The 16,532-nt window shown below is 40.9% G+C and overlaps 1 protein-coding gene across 2 annotated transcripts in view; it reads right to left on the bottom strand.

Annotated features, from left to right (window-relative positions):
• Positions 1-16,532, bottom strand: part of LOC139339228 (guanine nucleotide-binding protein G(olf) subunit alpha) — a 44,983-nt gene that overhangs the window by 24,583 nt on the left and 3,868 nt on the right. Inside the window, exons 1-5 of one of the 2 annotated variants that reach the window (XM_070974755.1) lie at positions 8,813-9,704; positions 8,471-8,543; positions 7,625-7,679; positions 7,329-7,448; positions 199-296 (exon numbers count right to left, since the gene is read on the bottom strand). In XM_070974755.1, the coding sequence (XP_070830856.1) occupies positions 199-296; positions 7,329-7,448; positions 7,625-7,679; positions 8,471-8,543; positions 8,813-8,951 (485 nt within the window). In that variant the 5' untranslated portion in view covers positions 8,952-9,704. Of the gene's footprint in view, positions 1-198; positions 297-7,328; positions 7,449-7,624; positions 7,680-8,470; positions 8,544-8,812; positions 9,705-16,532 lie in introns of those variants that run through there. The other variant, XM_070974754.1, reaches the window with a different exon arrangement.

The following is a 16,532-nucleotide window of genomic DNA, read 5'->3' as shown; positions in this document are numbered from 1 at the left end:
AAACAAGGCAGGGACGTGACAAAAGTGTACAGGCTGTAAAAAACAAAACAGCGTACTTGTTTCGTTCTCACTGTATTACAGCTGCACAAATAACTGATTACATAATGTATGTAGTTACAAACAATCGTCTGGAACCCTGCAAGTATCCGAAGCTCATGCAAATCACGCCACAAAATGCCTTTATGTTTTTGAACTCACTATTGTGCACAGTCGATGAGCTGGTACTCATTGGACCTCTCGAAGCATGCCTTCACTCCTTCGTCATCCCACAGCTTCTTTGCGTGATCAAAGAACTCCTGAGGAAAAAGAAAGACAAAGATGAAGACGACATCAACGCTGGACAGAAAAACACTTAACAAACCTGGAGTATAATGTCATGGTGGGAGGTTCAGGGGCCTGCATACTGCACAAAGCAAACCCACCTAAAGTTACTTCATCAACAGCCTCCTGTGTGAACTCATTTAAGCCCTCATTCTTTACAGTCCATATTTAATGATGTAAGGAAAGACTCATCAAAGTATGACAGGATCTTGACCAGAGTATTAAAATAATGCCAGTATCTATGTCACGTTTTTGTATACACACTGTGGAAAACATAGGTAAATATAGGTAAGTATGCCATGTGTTCATGACTTACAACTAAGTAGCTTTTACTATGACTAAATTTAAATAACGTGTTCTGCAAACATTTGGAAATCTGAATGTGTACTTTGAACATACAACTTGAAGATGTTGAAACTCGTGCTGCCATGACAACAGCACAGCTAAATAAACCGAATGGAAAATTATATTGCCCGTTTTGTATATACAAAGAAAACTAATTGGACATATACGCAGTTTCTCATCTGCGCTTACAGTTACATATAGTGCAGGCACACATCTGCACCGCACAACCACTGTCTTCTATTGCTGGTCACACCGCTGTTTAGCTAAGATGAGCTGCCTTGCTCACAGGCACTGCATTAGTAGGAACAAAGACAGTAGTTACAATATCAAACTCAACAAGTATTTGTACTTAAGTATTTTACTGAAAAGTATAGTTCAACATTTTTTGGAAATAGGCTTATTTGCTTTCTTAATGGGACTTTCATGTCTGTACAATATATAGAGAAAATACATGTAGAGCTAGAGTAGGGATGTGCTAAGCCTAGCTTAGCATACAGACTGGAAGCAGGGGGAAACAGCTAGCCTGCTCTAGCCCTGAGAAAAAAAAATACAATGAGCAACACATGCTGTAACTATTTCCTGGAGAACAAGAGATGAGCACAGTGACCGTGGGCAGCTTCCCAGAGTCGTGTCATCCAAATGAGGTTGATAGGTTTGGTACTGTATTGCCGGCGATCGACCCTAAAACCTGTGCTCATACACCCCATCTAGCAACCTGTGTTATAGCCAGTGATGCTGCATGAACATCCTGATGGATATATAAACTGCTCACATTAATAGTATAAGTAGAATTACATGTGCTGAAGCCAAAAGCGAGTACAAAGCGGACTACAGTAACTCAGTTACTGATGTCATATGAATGCTCTTCAAAGTGTTGGCCACTGTTTCTTAATCTCAACACCTTTTCATTCCTTCTCTTTCAAAGGGAAAGAGGGTCACAACAAACTTAGTGTAATACCCTTCTCTTCTATATTTCCAAAAAAGTACACGAAATAGCTTTTCTGTACTGTACACAGTAGCATGAGTACTAGCAGTTAGTTACTGTACACATCTCTTAGCAGTAGCAGAGGGAGGTTTCTTATTCACTTCCTTGATACAGGTTATACAACAGTTCCTGAATTTAAACTCATGGCTTTCTGGTCACAAGCGCTCTTCTCTAAACAGTGCGCAAAAGCAACAAAAGCTGGTACACTCAGACGCCACAACCCGACGGTGATCAAATTCAGATTACACCACGGAAAATCCGAAATGGTTAATTACGTCTTGTAAAATATACAAATATAACGAGCACTCCTGCTATGCAAAAACCATCCATAGGTATGATGCTGTAAATGACTATAGAAAGTTTCATTGGGAGCGCTGTGAGGGAAACTCATCTTATCAATGACTTTGAGACGTTTCCCAGGACTCTCTGTATGCCCTAAACAAAGACGATTGGGCTAATATCCCTCGTCGCCTCCTGTGCACATGTCTTTCAGATGGGCTCCTCCTCTAGCCTGGAACGACCACATGACTCTCTGCACTCAGCACTGGCTCTGCGCTCTAACTGGGGAGAGGGTGAAAGTAGCCCCGAACCAGAGAGAGAGAGAGAGGCAGAAGGAGCCTGATAAATGATCACATGCTCCGGGAGATCTCCTCTCGGCAGAACCGGTGATTAAGTTCAATATGGAGGAAATCCACCAATCCAGTCGGCAGAAATCTCAGAGAGATAAATTTGATTATTTGTTTTGTTACAGTAGGCTCTCACTTCAAGCACAAGTTAGGAAGAGCCTAAACACCGATGCTATCGCGTTAGCTGTGTTTAAGTGCGGCCTGCATATCAATATGATACCCACAGTATGATACATTAACCCATCATTTTCAATTCTCCAACCATAGTTCGGTTTTTCTGTAATGTAGCATTTACCTGCCACACCAAACACTTGATTAACAAAGAAAATGGGCCCTTATTTGCTTTCTTGCCTGCATTTGCTTCCAATTCTGTGACAGTGAAACTTTAACACACACCTCAACTAAAACTCAACAGCGCTGATTATTACATTCTCCGTCAGGTCTTGACGACAGCAGACATCGAGGGGCTTGAAAACCCAAAGAAGGGCCCGACAAAGCTAGCAAGCACTGGTGCTGGATGGAGGGAGGACGAGGGGTGGAGGGTGGAAGGGGCATAGCGCGAGAGGGTTGGGGGGGAAGAGTATGGTCCTCAGGGCTCTTTTCCACAGAGGCGTGTGACACTGGGCCTTTGAATAAATGCAGTGTGTGCTGCAGTGCCCTACAGAGGAACTGATAACACAGAACGAGACCAGGAGGGAATTTGCTTTAACAGAAGCTTTTTTAACTCTTTCCTGTGCTCTTCCCAGTCCACTTCCACTCCCCTTCCATCACCAGCCAAGAGATGCCGATTCTCCGGAACCTCTGCTACGACCAATTCTCAGTTCAGCCTTAGTTTCAGTGTTAATCAAGTTGGGTGTGTGATGTAATATTTCACTTGAATCATATAGGTCAGGCTGACACAGAGAACAAAATGGCCTAAATCTGATTCGACTTAGCAAAACAAAGTTGGGGAGCAAATGGCCTGCATCTTCCGTCGCAAGGGGACAGTGAATTCCTTTGGGTAAAGTTTGGAATAGACCTTTGGCCTTAGCAAAATGCACAACAACAGCCACTAACCTCAAATCCCTCCATACATAGACAGCCAGACAACCAGCTGGCTCCTCGGTAAACCATCATCACCACATTTATTGGATTTGAATAGAATATCTGTGTTAGATAACAGTCGCCCAGCACAGAGAGACCTGACTTTCATGGGTTACCTCAGTTAAAGAGTACAGACAAATTTAGCTAAAAAAGAGAACAAAAGCAAAGGAGAGAGGGAGCGACTGTTCGAGACTGTTCATCTTTCATAACACGGTTCCAAAAACGGAGCAGCCCTCCGTGCCACCCTTTGCCCCACATCACAGACCCTCAAGTAATCAATTAGAGTGAAAACAAACTTCTAGGACTGAAGCTGTTCATCATGAGGAAATCACCAAGAAGCCGACGACAAGGGAACGCTATAGAGGTGTTACCCTTCACGGCTGTAGTGAAGAACAACAGCTTCAGAAAGAAGGACACTTGCCTTAATCGAAAATCATAGCTGTTGAGTTCATCGGACATCAGGCGACATTAAATAAAGTTACACACACTGACAGTGGCTTATGTGCACGAGTTTAGCCACGGTGTAAGACTTAAACCCTTCATCAGTACAGTAACTCTGCACCCAAACGCAAAAACAGATCACATCAGCAATGGGTGTGGCTGGATATGATATGAAGCTCACCTTCCACAATACACTGTAATTCATATCCTGAAGAAAAAAAACCCTAAAACACAAGAACAAACTTCTGTGGGCTTAATCCTTGTGTTTTTGTTGAGCGTGTATATAACACTAACAGGTCTCAAATGCCACTCGGTGGTGACAGTGACCTGCTCGTTTTCACATCATACGGACGGGATTACATGTTGGATTCAACATGTCTGACAGGGAGTAAGCGACATTGTGCAAAAACAAGGGCTGTGGCTCATTTGAATTTGCTCCACTTCAGTCGACACACACTGCCGGGTGGCTAGCATAGCTACCACAGTGGCTTTTGTTCCATTTGCATAGCGGACCGTTTGCATCGGTGCATTCTTTTCCATGGACCTGCTGTTATCCCACGCTATTGTGGGAAAGATTTGACAAAAAAAGAATGCTTTGATGATAAAGAGTACACGCCATCGAAACTAATCCTGTCAATTTTCATGTACAACAAGGGGAAGTTTCCAGTCATGACGGTGCACATAAAGAAAAATCCACCCTGTGAGTGGACCTTGCACTTTCAGGCCTAATCTGTTCTTTGGAGGCATATATTTCATATTCATGATCTATCTGTACCATAACCAGCCAATCACAGATCATGTGACTTACATGAGGATATCTGATAAGAGTTTGACGGCAGAGTTTTTTTTATGATCTAAAACATCAACAGTAAATGACGTTACATTAGGCCAACATACAGAAACCATCCAGGAAGAACTCCCTCCTTTAATCACATAGAAGAGACACCAACTTCTCCACCAACAGTACCTTCAAAAGACCATGATGCAATGCAGCCATAGCTCTGTTGCTTGTCGCCTTGCTATTTGACTAACCAGACACAGCACACCACAACATTGTTCTCTCTCAGGGTCCCTTTTTTTCTCGACTGGAAAAACCTAACTACGCTATCACGTCAAATTACAATGCCCGCCAAAGTTATAGAACGTGATAAAGGAGGTAGAGAATGCAATGTTTATGCAGCAGAGACGGAAAAGTTTGTCGAAGATTTTAACCAATAATGTGCACGAGTAAGTGAAGGCCTGAGGAGTGCCTGAAGAACTTTTCTTTTCCCTCAGCAAAAATGTTCTTAGCAGAAAAAGATAAGAATATGTTGGGAGTTGTTTTTTTTTTTTTTTGGAGGGGGGGGGGAGCAGCAGCCAATAAGAGAGAGCTTAATGACTCACCTCCATCGTCACCACTACGCAGTAAAGCATTTTAGTCACTGAATGGAGTGTAAAGACTGTCATATCCTCTCAGTACGGTATGACAAAGTCATTTTGATTCTGATGATTACACCATGAAAATTAGAGCCAAAGCAATTTTCTAGTAGTTGATTAGTGGACTGCAAGAAAACTATTTTGATAATCGATTAATCGCTTGAGCAGTTTTTCAAGCGATAGCATGCATTTGACTGGAGTCCATATCACTGTAAATTGAATATTTTTCAGTTCTGGACTATCAAATGGATAGAAACAAGGAGACATCTGAAGATATCATCTTGGGCTCTGGGAGCATGTGATGGAACTTCTTCACGATTTCCAATCATGTCATAGCCGAAACAGTTAAATCAAGAAAACAATTGGCAGATTGAATAAGAAAAACGTTTAGTCGCGGCCCTAGTAAAAACTTCAACTAAACTAAAGCTACTACCATCACTCTCTCCACCTAGACAGATGCAGCAAGTAGTTTAGGAAAATGGAGGTCAAAAATTGTCTATTTATTCTTCCTGTCCACAGCAGTAACGCATCACAATAATAATAATAATAATAATTACTGAAACTATCCACTGAACATCATATTTATCAAGAGCTGGTTTCCCTTTAAGATTAGACTGGGACAGATTCACTGTGACATCATCTCTCCAAAAGTTTCCAGGTCAAACGTACTTCCATATTTCACAGCGGCGCCAACAGGTGAAAGCCACAGGTTACTGATTGGCAGTGTTCCTGCGCTGCCGTATTGGATATCATGCCTGGTGGCACTAAGTGACAATGCAGTGGTGACACTGACGGCACAAGTGAAGCCTGAGACTGATGACAAGCGCAGACACTCCAAACAGAGCCATGTTGTTCCCTTTGGCCTGGCTGGGCCTGGGAACTCAACGCCGGCTCTCCCCATGGCCCCGGCCCTCACACAACACAGCATCACAGACTACCGCTGCCCTGTTAACGCTCACTGTGGGATGTCGGGAAATTAACACCCAAATCCTTTTAATGGAGATTCTTGTGATGAAGATGGTAAATAAAGTTGCTGAGAGCGAAGCTGGGAAACATCATGCTAAGATGTAAAGCAGCAATGCAAACACTATTCCACTTCCACTGAAGGGATAGTCTGGGTAAGACATGAGAGCAACTGCAAGAACCCTCACGAAAAAAGGCAAGTAATCCGCCAGATTTTAAGCCCTGGCTGGAAAAGTCATATGTCATATTGTGGCTAAGAGATAAAACACACTGACACAACTTGATATATCAGCTCGTAATTTCACCTCTTAAAACAAGCTTCTGCACATTAGAAGAAAATAACTATTCTAACTTAAATGTTTAGCACCTCACATCACTGCCAACTCCAATACAACCAACAGCAAAAGGCCTGATCAATACAGCAAAAGGAGATTAACCCTGTTCTTGATTCACACATAAGAGCATGTTCATGCTTAGATTTGATTCCCATAAAAGCCCAAAGTGCACAACAAAAATAAAAATATTCAAAGCTCCCAGTCCATCTACAGCTCTGTGTTCATTTGGCATTCCTGTTTTGAGGCGCTGCACAGCCGGCGTCAAACAAGGAACACTTTAAAATTATGTAAAACATTATCTACATTTCCAACGCATGACCTCGCGCTGTTGAATGGCTGATCACACAAAGAAAAGAATCCCATGTCCAGCTTGCATTCAAATCCACATACAGTACATCTGCTCCGGCTACGGAGCGGAAGCAAACCTTTAACAAACACTTGAATCAACTAACTGTTGATTTCAGGCAAGTTAGCAGACATTTGCATTCAGAATTTCATGCCTCCCAGGGGAGAAACAATGATCTTAGCTTTGGTTTGTTAAAAAGACCCTGCCATGTCATAAAAACAAGTAACTTATAGAAGAAAGACAACATTAAGTCTGTTATAGCAAAATTGTTTCTGACACCCCTGAGCTATATCAACAAGATCTATATTGTTGGCTATAGGGCTCATAAAAACAGCAAATGCTCTCATTACATACTGCAAACACAAATGCACATTGAAAAGACAAAAAAAAGCACATATGGAGCTTACAAATCCAGCCTGACACACACTTTCACATCAGCACACACACAAGCTTTATGAACGTCTTACCTGTGAATAGTCAAAGTCAGAGAGAGGTGCTATGCTTTTGATGTATTCGATTCTGAATTGGTCCTCTGGGTTGGCTAGCGGGACTGGGGGTATTAAAGTGCTCATCGCAGACACTATAGTCTGCAAAGCAGAAGTTGTGGGAGAAAAAAAACAAAAAAAACAAGCATTAAGCAGGATGAATAGAGGGAAAAAATCCGTAAGCCCATATAATAATCAGTAAAATGGGATTGCAGTGGGATTCAGAGTAACAACAGAGACATTGAGCACATTTGGGAAGCGATACAGATGACACTCACCACTATGGCATCCTTCACGTTTTTCCGAATATCTTGGATTTTCTGTTTCTTTTCTCTGCATGGGGACAGGACAGATACATGAGGCAGCGGTTACGAAAACATCAACCACAGTAGACCACAAAAGATTTATCATCAAGGTGGTTATGAGTAAGACAGGGGGTTACGGCCAGGTTAGACTGTATTATACATACAATTATACACACAGCCCAGGTGTTAGCTGGGAGTGTGCATCAGATCAGGGCAGGTGATAGTGAATTGGGGTTTAGTAAAATGCAAAAGTAAAGGGATGCGATGTGCTGTAATCAAGTTTTTCTAAATTTTTTTTGCAACATCATGCCTCCTATCCTCTAAAATCCACCTTCCTTTGGATAAAAACTTTGAATTCACACATGCAGGTGATTTTCATACAGTTACAGGACTCTGACATGTACTGGGCCTGTTTCAAATAGACCACTGGTCAGATCAATGCCATGCAAGGCCTTGCAGCAAAACAAATCATCAATAGGCCTGTGTCGATCACAACCTTTCGCCCTCTCACATGAAACAGGAAACAGTGAATTATTTGGCATCTGTGTGACACCGAGATCCTCGCATATGTATGATAACTGTACGTGTACACCAAAAAGGAGGAAAAAAGGGAGAGGTGGTGGTGGGGGGGGATATTAGCTGCTTTGCATGGGATACTGGGCCCAACAGGCGCTGCAGTGCCTGGGGAAAATCCATTCACAGGCTATATTCTGGCCTCGACAGTGTTATTCATTGGGAGCGAGGCCATAAAAATAAGCATGAATATAATCTTTAAGGCGTTAATGTGGCTATTTAATCAGTGTATTGAGCAGCACTCACTCCGCGTTGAAGCCGTTGACGTGTAGAATCCTCATCTGCTTCACAATGGTGCTTTTTCCGGACTCTCCCGCACCTTCGAAAACAGACCAAAAATATATATGTACACATAAAAAATATCACCAAATGAACACGAACAGGGGCGTTCGGCTTAGCGTTAAAAACCGTACACGTTTTGGAAACGAAGCCAGTTTAATTGTAGGCTCCGGAGCTTCGCTTCCATCAATATCCACCCCCATGACATATTATTGCAAGCGCTGTCAAATGGGGCTACGTGTTCGGTAAACGAAAGGGATTACGGTTAGCTTACATTTCAGATAGCCATCACATATAAATCAGCCTTACCCAGTAATAAGAGCCTGTGTGTGGCTTTATACGCTTGTCTTTCCTTTTGCAACTGTTTTTCTATCTTTTTATTAGCCTCTCGTTGTGCCTTTTCGTCGATGCGTTGATCTTCAGTCTTGCTGTTGCCCAAACAACCCATCTTCCGTCGCCCTAACCCTTCCTTGTGGAATCGTAAAAAAATATAAAATAACACCCGGGATGATATCGTGGTTTAAAATGACACAGGAATGAGTCTACTGTAAAATAAAAAAAGGAAAAATCTCTGCGAGGCTTCTCCGTCGGAGGGAGGAATATGTTCCCCGTTACAATTCCGCTTTAGCCGCAGCCAACCGTCATCCAAACCGTTTGTTAGTTTACAAAACCAACGAAGAAAAACGACTCGGCTCAACAAAGAAATATCAAAAATACATATAAATAAGGGGAGAGAGAGAGGGTTTTCAATTTCTGGGAATCCAGTCAACTGTTCCTATCGCGTCTCCAACCCCTCTCTTCTCTCAGTATTTTTTTTCTATCTGAATTTCTATCAGTATTTCTGTCTCTTTAACTCAGCACTGCCTCTCTCTGTGGCACCAGGAAGTAGCCGTGGACCGTGGAGGTGGAAAACAAACCTGCGTTAAACTGTAACATTAACAACCCGCGCTCGTATAGCATTTTAGAGCTTGTGTGGCAAAGCGAGAGGAGCCATTCCCATTTAGTCCTTCGCTATCCTGCTATCAAACTAATCGGCAAAGGGGTGGAAACCCGGACTCCTCTCGGCTGCTAGACAGAGGGGCTGGGTCTCTTCTTCTTCTTCTCCTTCTTCTTCTTCTTTTTCTTCTTCTTCGTCTTCTTCTTCTTCTTCTTCTTGGCTTCCAGTCAGTGTGGTGGACCTGACCCAAACTGGCACCCGTCTATAGTGTGTGTGTGTGTGTGTGTGTGTGTGTGTGTGTGTGTGTGTGTGTGTGTGTGTGTGTGTGTGTGTGTGTGTGTGTGTGCGCGCACTGGGCTTTTCCTATCTCTGTGCTTCATACACTACAGGTCTGGGGGCCATCAGGGTCGTCCTCCAGAGAATGTGGACTGTTAGTACGTCGTGGAGGAAGTACTCAGTTCCTCTACTTAAGTAAAAGTAGTATTACCACAGTTTTAAAATACTCTGTGGCTTTTTTGTCCGCTCAAAAGTGCAGAGTTATAAGAAACAGAATGAACTTAAAGAATCAAAAGTTAAAGTATTCATTGTGCAAAATGGCCCTTTTAAAAGGTTTGTACTGGTGTGGGTTTTTTTTATACATGATATATTATTTACTTAACTTTGTTGTTGCATTGCCATGTAAGCTGCATTTTCATCTATAATCATCTATAACTATGTTTCATATTTGTAAGATGACAGTTTAGAATTGTTAATCTGTATTTAGCAACTACACTGTGCCAATGTAAGAGTAAGAAGCACAATATTTTTCTCGAAAATGTCGTAGTAGAGGTATAAAGTAGCATGCAAAAGAATTACTGACATAAAGTACATGTACCTTAAAATTGTACTTAAGTACAATGCTTGAGTAAATGCAGTTCAGACAGAAACAGCATGACACAAAAGCGATTTCTAATGTACAGTAAAGCAGCGATGGGATGTAACTAAGTACATGTACTCTATTACGTCACCCATTTAAGTTCAATTTTGAGGTACTGGTACTTTACACAAGTATTTCCATTTCATGCTACTTCATACTTGCACTCCACCGCAGTTCAGAGGAGAATATTACAGTTTTTACTTGGTCACATTTATCTGACAGCTTTAGTTTCTTTGCAGGTTCATATTTAACATACAAATCAAACTGTGATCTTAGAAAATTTGATGTGTTGTTAAAGATTAAGTTTAAATTAGCTCTACCTTGACAAGTCACAACAGTAAAATGCTGCTTACGCGTTATTGCATCAGTAATACTAATCTAACACTGTATAAAACTCACTTCTGAATTATGAGTACTTTTAATTTTGATACTTCAAGCACATTTTGCAAATAATATGTACTTTTACTAAATATCAATGCATGACTTTTACAATACCTTCACTTACAATAATGGAGTATTTTCATAGAGCAGTATTTCTACTTTTACCTCAGTAAAGGACCTAAATATGTATTCCATCACTGAGTTAAACTAGTAATACCATTCATGCCACATGTACAGTAACAACTGCAATTTCATTTCATTTTATCCTAGTTTATACTTCCACTAGTTACTAGTTACTAATTACTAGGAGTCACTCTGGTGCCAGAGTGCTGGTACGTTAAGTACATTCTGCTGATAACACGTGTGCTTTTACTCCAGAAAAAATCTGAGTACATGACTTTAACATGTAATGCAGTGTTTTTCCATTGTTGTATTGCAACTTTTACTTGAGTTAAAGGGATGAGTACTTCTTCCCCACTGCAGGACAGAGAGTAAATTCACAAAAATCTGCTTTCACCGAATGTGTGTCTATTTTAGGCTTCTTTGACAACAATTAAACTATCCTATAAACCAGTGATTCCCAACCTGGGGGTCGAGACCTCTGCTTAAAACTCATGACATAAACTCACAACGATAATTAACAAGAGTAAAAACAAGAAAAAACGCATTACTACTAGTTTCTTTTTCAGACTTTCTTCTAGAGACGTTCTTTGTGTGAATTCTGGATCCTATTACCTCTTCAAGCCTGTAAAAATGATTCAGAATAAACAACCTAAGAAAGAAGAAATGCATACTGTTTGGACTGCTGCTCATAACTCGTACACATGTACAAACAGTGACAAGTGGTGGAACGTAGACGTAGTTTATGTGGGGTTATAAGCCAAAAAGGTTGGAAGCATTGCTATAGGTTATGCATCATGCTAACTGGCCATGAATAGCATGAAATGATCACTTCCCTTCCTTTGATTATTAAAATAAACACACAATAATCATAATAAAATCATAAGCTACATACAGTTTATCATATTACTGTAAAATCATAGTGATACCATTCAGTTTGATGAGGTCACCATAAAGTCATTATCAAAACATCCACAAAAACAACCTCCCAATATGATTAGTACAAGAATATTCTATTCACACCGAAGGCAACAGCATTAAATTTGATAAGGTTTACAAAAAACTCCACATTGAACACACTATCAGTCCTATGGTGATGGTTTCCTGAAGAAATAATGAACTTGTCTCACACACTCTGTGTCCCAATTTTGCCAATAAGAGAAATAATAGTGCCAGCACATCTCATGCCAACTTTTTTCATCAATGTTTACCTGCCAAAGACAATGAAGTAACTTAAACACAGAACAAGAGAGCAGCACAGGATGGGTTTGCCCCAGAGGCCCCTCATCTGAGAGCTTGTGTTATCTGTATACACCTGCTGTCGTACGCTGACAGACAAACTCATTCTCCTCATTTCAAACGCTGTATGTGAATCACATTTGATAAGGTTTCAGCTCCAAATATCTAAAATAAAGGGGGCAGGCATCATAACAACTGCACTCTGTCAGTGCAAATCATGCTTTTTCCAATAAGGAGGAAATGGAAAAACTCACTTTTGTGATCACTGTCTGATATTTGTGTTTGACTTGCTGTTACTTCCTCTTCACAAGACCAAGACGGGGTGTGGGGCTGTAAAGGTTTGACCAACACTGCACTCTGCACGTAGACTGCCATTCTGTTTCTCGCAGGTAAAAGTAGCAGACCAATGTCTTTATTAATGTCTCTGTCAGTAAGGGTGCATGAGTGAGACAGAGGAGGAAGTCCTTCTCATTCAAGAGTAACTGGTAAAACTTGGTAGGCTGCCCTTAACATTAAGCTAAGGCTAGCATGCAATGCTACACCGGTGCAGCCAGGGAAAAAAACATTACATGTGCTGTACGCTTATAGTGCAAATGCTCATGGGTCGCTGAAAAGCACGAGGCGGCCGTGAATGATTATCTGTGCGACATGTAACAAGCAGTGTGCTGTTATTGTTTCCTTTATGGAAATGCGATGCAAACACTCGCCTCATGTAGTGACATGAGTGCAGCAAAGTTGTGCAGCATGCAAATCGCAACTGGAACCCGGACTTCACCTGTGCTGGTGTGAAAATATCACCGACGCCACCCTCCCCTCCCTCACCAAAGAGGAAAAGAGAAAATCCTGTCTCCCCACCTCTGAAAGCAAGGTCAAAACAAGTGACTGGCCCACATCACTCTCTAGTGGTTAGAGGCAGCACAGCATACACGCCGAGGCTCCTGCCAGCTCCGTGGGAAGGATACAGAATCCAGGATTTGCTGTATGAATTATACTTTTTGGGAAGTACTGTCAGACATTTATGTTTGGCGTGCAATGCTGCAAATTTCACTCTCTGAGGTGAATAAGGTAAAAAAAAAATCTAACTAATAGATACCACCATGAAACTTCTCCAGTTGATTTCTTATTCCAAGACAATTACTTTTTCTTTCTGATATTGTTTTGTTTGAATATGCAAATGAAATTGCATTAAATGTTCACTAATTTGCAGAAATCTGAATATTGGATTAAACCAAGACACATTAGAGTCAAAGGTCTTCACAGAGGGAATTTTAGAAAACTCTTTTTTATCAGATTTCTCCACCTTTTTAGGAATAAAATGTCCTAGAAATGAGGCTATGAATGATATATGAACAAACCCCTCAGTTAAAACCTTGAGAATATAGAGAGGAAATCTCAACTATGACCAGTGCATTAAAAAAAAAAAGTTTTCACCCGTAGTGCCTTGCCTTAGGGTCCCTCTTCACTCTGAAATGTGTTTTTCTTATTGTGATGTTTAAGTCTGAACGTTTCTTCCTGCTCTGGCTTTAAGACGTGTGTGTCGAGCACGACGTTGTGGCATTACAACTAGTTTTATACACTAACACACACCAATGACAGGCCTATAAGTGAAGCAGGAGGCATCTTATGCTTGTGGTAAAACCATCTCAGACTCTCGCAGATTATTCCTGAATGCCTTCGTATGTCTGCGTCATTCTGACATCTGTAAGGGACGCTTGCTGTTATCTTTCATAATTAATGTCTCTGTCCGTACGTGTGCATGTGCAGTGTTGGGAAAAGTTTTTCAGATCCGTCGCTTACATAAACATGGCAATGCAAGACTCTAAAAATACTCCACTACAAGTAAATTCTGCTTTCAAAGTCTGACAAAGATGTCTTTACTATTTTCAGACTGATACTGGACCTTTTCATTCCCACACCCTGGCAATATAAGACCCTTAAAAATAGCTGATAATCAATGATCAGCTCTCAATGATGCACAGTTTGATTTTGGAAATACACCAGAGGCTCTGCAAAATATTGCGCTTTAATAAATAAGTTAAGTATAGTCAAATATATGGGCTTTCCAGCTGGGTAAAGAATCTAACAGCCAGCCAGCTGCTACAGTGAATCTAACAATATCTGACACTTAAAGGACTTTACGTGGAAATCTTCCACACTTCCTTACCAGCCCCGACTGTAACTGAAGCACGTACTGTAAAAACGGGGCGCACATCCAAACGATATCCAGCTAAAATTAGCCTCCCTGAATGTTTTTTTTTTTTATTTCTGAGGCCAGAAAGAACTTCATGGCACTCTCTGTGGGGACGCAGGCTCTTGATAAAGTGTATACAGTAAGCAAAAACCCGGGGAACAAACATAGTCCAGCGTCCTTCTGGTGTGGTGTGGTTCACTTTGATTCAGCTGATGCAGGGAAACGAGACAGCTCACACCGCGGCCTGCTATTAGTATCACAAATACGACAATAATTCATACCCCAGTACCTCTTGGTGGTTATTACATTAAGTGAGAACTGTGTGCTGTTGGTAGCAAAGTTCAGCAATGGTCAATGATAAAACCCATTCAGACAGAAGCAAAGTTCACCTGACTGTACTTGTATTCAAAGGGGGGTGGGGCTGCCGGGCTATACGTCCCCGCAGGACAGTGGCACAAAAAAAAAAAAACAAAAACACCCTGACAAATCACAACAATCAGTGACTTCCAATAAGCTATTCATTGGCCCGCCTGCCTCGTTTCAGTCAGGGTGCTGCGTCGCCAGCAGCCTGTTCGGCCTCGCGCCGGCAACGAGGCCGAGACATGGAGCGGCCAGTTAAGGACATCTAGAAAAGCTGTAAGAGATATCATCACGGGTCTGTCCACAATCTGCTCCAAGAGACCTAACAATAAAGTCACTTCCTTTCCAAGAAATAATAGGAACTTGCCTTCCAGTTCCCATCACTGTATTCCTGTGTTCATGTACTGCAGTATAAAGTCTCAAGGAACTCTATTAAAGGAATTCCCATTTTCTGAATTGTCCTCCTGCTCAAACATGTTTAATAATGTCTTTCTTGATGTGTTTTTACAAGCTTTTTGTTTTTCAAACACGGCTGCGTTCGTATGAAGTGGGAATCTTTCAATAGGTTTCATGACTGTAAAGATCTGAACACAAAATGTGTCGTGTGCTCGACTTCACGTGTCGAAATCACTCGTAAAAGCTGAAGGCAGCTGAAGTGTGGTGGTCACATCACAGCTCTGCCTTGATTAGCATCAAGCATTGCCGATGCTTCGCAGTGAATAGATGCTTAGAGGAATGTGTAATATGGAGAGAGCAGTTGGCTTTCTTAAAGACTGCGACGGGAGCCTGCACAGCTACTTTACTTTGTTATATATTCATTACAGCTGCAACTATGATCATTTTAATTATCAATTATTTGGTTATTTTCTTAATTCACAGTGACAAATGCTTCACAAGTTCCCAGAGCCCAAAACGCAAATATATTTATATGTGAGAAGGTGGAACCAGTGAAGGTTTGGTTTTCCTTTAAAATGACTTCAATGATTAACTGATTATCAAAGATGGACCAATTGCTTAATAGTTGGAGCCCTGTACTGTTTTATTGCCATGCAGAGTCTTACAAAACAAAGGAAATAAATCAATAAATCCTATATGGTTTAAAAAAGTTCAATCAGGCCACTTCAGCTTGAGACATTTGATTTTTGAAGCTTCGGTTCAGCAGGTTTCTTGCACGTGACTTAAACGGTCTTACTAAAAAACTAAAACTACCGTCTACTTATAACACAAGTTGGAAGAAGTACTCGGATATTAAATAAAAGTAGAAATACCATAGTGTACAAATAGTAGCAACTCGAGTAACTACAAGTAAAACTTGTATTTCAGTTTTCTGATCTGATAACTGATGTAATAATGTGTTAATCACTTTAAAGTTCAGGCTGGTAAAGATGCTTTAACTGCTTCATATACTTTATCTGCTGGGTACTTTGTGAATTTACCCCCAGGATCAATAAAGTTTTATCTTCATCTAGAATATTACATCATAATTCATTTGTCGATTATATTTTGTATTATTAAAAAAAATCTGCAAAGGAACGAGCGACTTAAAAATAAAATAAATGCAGTGGAGTAAAAAGTCCGACATTTGCCTCTGAATTGAGTAGAAATATAAAGTAGAATATGGAAATACTCAAGGGAAGTAAATCAAAACTGTACTTCAGTACAGTACTTGAGTAAATATACTTTCCACCACTGCTTTTAACTAACCGTGCTGTGTTTCCAAAGCATCAAGAAAAACTGTTTGGTCATTTCTGTAACTGAACAATATGAGACGTTTATCACCAAATATTTTAGAACTATTTAACAGGTATTTTCTAAAACGTATCCAGAATCTGAGAGTTGAACCGTGTCTGAGATGAGCTGGTCTGCTTGTGGCATACGATACCGA

Source organism: Chaetodon trifascialis, chromosome 11 (assembly GCF_039877785.1).
Source record: "Chaetodon trifascialis isolate fChaTrf1 chromosome 11, fChaTrf1.hap1, whole genome shotgun sequence".
NCBI lineage: Eukaryota > Metazoa > Chordata > Actinopteri > Chaetodontiformes > Chaetodontidae > Chaetodon > Chaetodon trifascialis.
Note: the sequence above shows the minus strand (reverse complement) of the source record. Positions and strands in the feature narration are given on the sequence as shown.